The following is a 1,673-nucleotide window of genomic DNA, read 5'->3' as shown; positions in this document are numbered from 1 at the left end:
CTACATGCAGGGTTCAAGGTGCCATAAGCTAGAGACCATTCCCAAAGCTGCTGCTTATATATGGGAAGCAGACCACATGCTACTCAGCTGCTCCCAGTAGATTCCACCATGGAGTTGATTACCAGTCTCATCATGGGGAATACTCCATCCAGCTGCCCAGCCACTCCACCAGGCCCAGCCAAGTTGACACACAGACTGAACTCCCACACCAAAGATGAAGAATCAACTCCCCAAAGCCCCCTATATTCCACCCTCAGAGTAGAAAACCACACACACCTGTTTACCACCTACCAGCTACCCCTACTGGCTCACCCAAACCTAACCCCTCAGTCCTAACCTCGATCCAGTTCCACCAGGAAGCCCTGTGTAGTCAGGCCTACTCTGGAGGAAGCTTCCTTCCAATGAGGCTGTAGTTTATACCACGTTATCCTGGGTTGGCCTGGCGTTGCCCAGAGAGACCAAATGTTCCAGGACTTCTTTCCCAGCGATGCTGGAGGCTGAGTGGAGCTCATATTTTGTTTCTTTGATCCACTTCATCTGAATGACATCTTGGGTGATGCAAACAGTGAGCATGCTTGGCTGCTAACTAAAAGGCTGCAGGTTCAAGTCTACCCAGAGGTGAAGGCCTGGCTGAGGCCCTACTTCCAAAAACCCTGTGAGCACAGCTCTGCTCTGACCCCCACGGAGGCTCCATGAGTTGGAGTCAATTCAATTGTAACTTGTTTCTGCTTTGCTTGATACCTGATGGAATTCTTAATGCAACACAGGATGTAGGTAGATGTTAATATAAACTTCCAAATTAACAAAAGGAATCTTGATTATAGGAGGCATCTCTGCTTTAAAGATAGACAGACTTACAGCACTTTCTCAGCACAGCTGACTGCCTTACCTGACTTCCAAATATTATGGGATTTGTGTACAGTTCTTAAGAGAAGGTGTACTATACACCTTAAACCTTTCCCATCCCAGGGGCACATGAGATGATGCTTGATCATGCGTCCGACAGTTTATCTTGATCCTCACAGGAAGATGTGACTTCTTTTCCTGCTGAAGGAAACAGTTTTCCCTAAAGAAAAAGCATTTCTGAGGCAAGCTTGCTAGAAAGGCACACTCACCTGTAATAACAGATCCATCGGATCCCGGACCACTTCCTAAATACGGATACTCCGTGAAATTAAAGCTTCCAGAACTGTCCTCACCAATGGACTGGGAGATGTCCTGAAGAGTCCCCATTTCCTGCAGGAATTCTTCTGACAGCGGGCTCTCCAGGTCGTCAGCCTCAAGCGGGGACAGGGGGCAGATGGGGCTTTCCATGTCCACCATCTTGACGAGATGGCACCAGTCACGCCACAGAATGCCAACCTGTGGGCGGAAAGAGAAGACGTTGGTCAAACTGGCAAAGGAGAACATGACTTTCCTTCAGTGGAAACACCGCTCACCATTGAAGATGCGCCTGAATTGATGGTCTAGAGATTAACGCTGTTGGCCCTCTTCTCTGTTGACTCTTGGCAAGTGCCCTAAGGAAATGCAAATCTTGAAACCATCCAGCATTTAAGGACCCAAAGGCAATGGAGCTAGAAACCATTGCTTCTTTGTGTCTGAGACCCACTGACACTGAGCAACGTCTCAGGGGTGGGGACAGCAAAGGACAAGAGAATGCCCCCATGCTCCTA

The 1,673-nt window shown here is 48.6% G+C and overlaps 1 protein-coding gene across 1 annotated transcript in view; it reads right to left on the bottom strand.

The window, feature by feature from the left end:
- Positions 1 to 1,323, bottom strand: part of PPARA (peroxisome proliferator activated receptor alpha) — a 32,286-nt gene extending 30,963 nt beyond the window's left edge. The window contains exon 1 of the mRNA XM_007955648.1: positions 1,116 to 1,323. Within this exon, the coding sequence (XP_007953839.1) occupies positions 1,116 to 1,323 (208 nt within the window). The remainder of the gene's footprint in view (positions 1 to 1,115) is intronic.
- Between the last annotated feature and the right edge of the window lie 350 nt (positions 1,324 to 1,673).

The sequence above is a fragment of the Orycteropus afer genome, unplaced genomic scaffold, assembly GCF_000298275.1.
Source record: "Orycteropus afer afer isolate SDZICR_OR568_19922 unplaced genomic scaffold, OryAfe1.0 scaffold00524, whole genome shotgun sequence".
Taxonomy (NCBI): domain Eukaryota; kingdom Metazoa; phylum Chordata; class Mammalia; order Tubulidentata; family Orycteropodidae; genus Orycteropus; species Orycteropus afer.
Note: the sequence above shows the minus strand (reverse complement) of the source record. Positions and strands in the feature narration are given on the sequence as shown.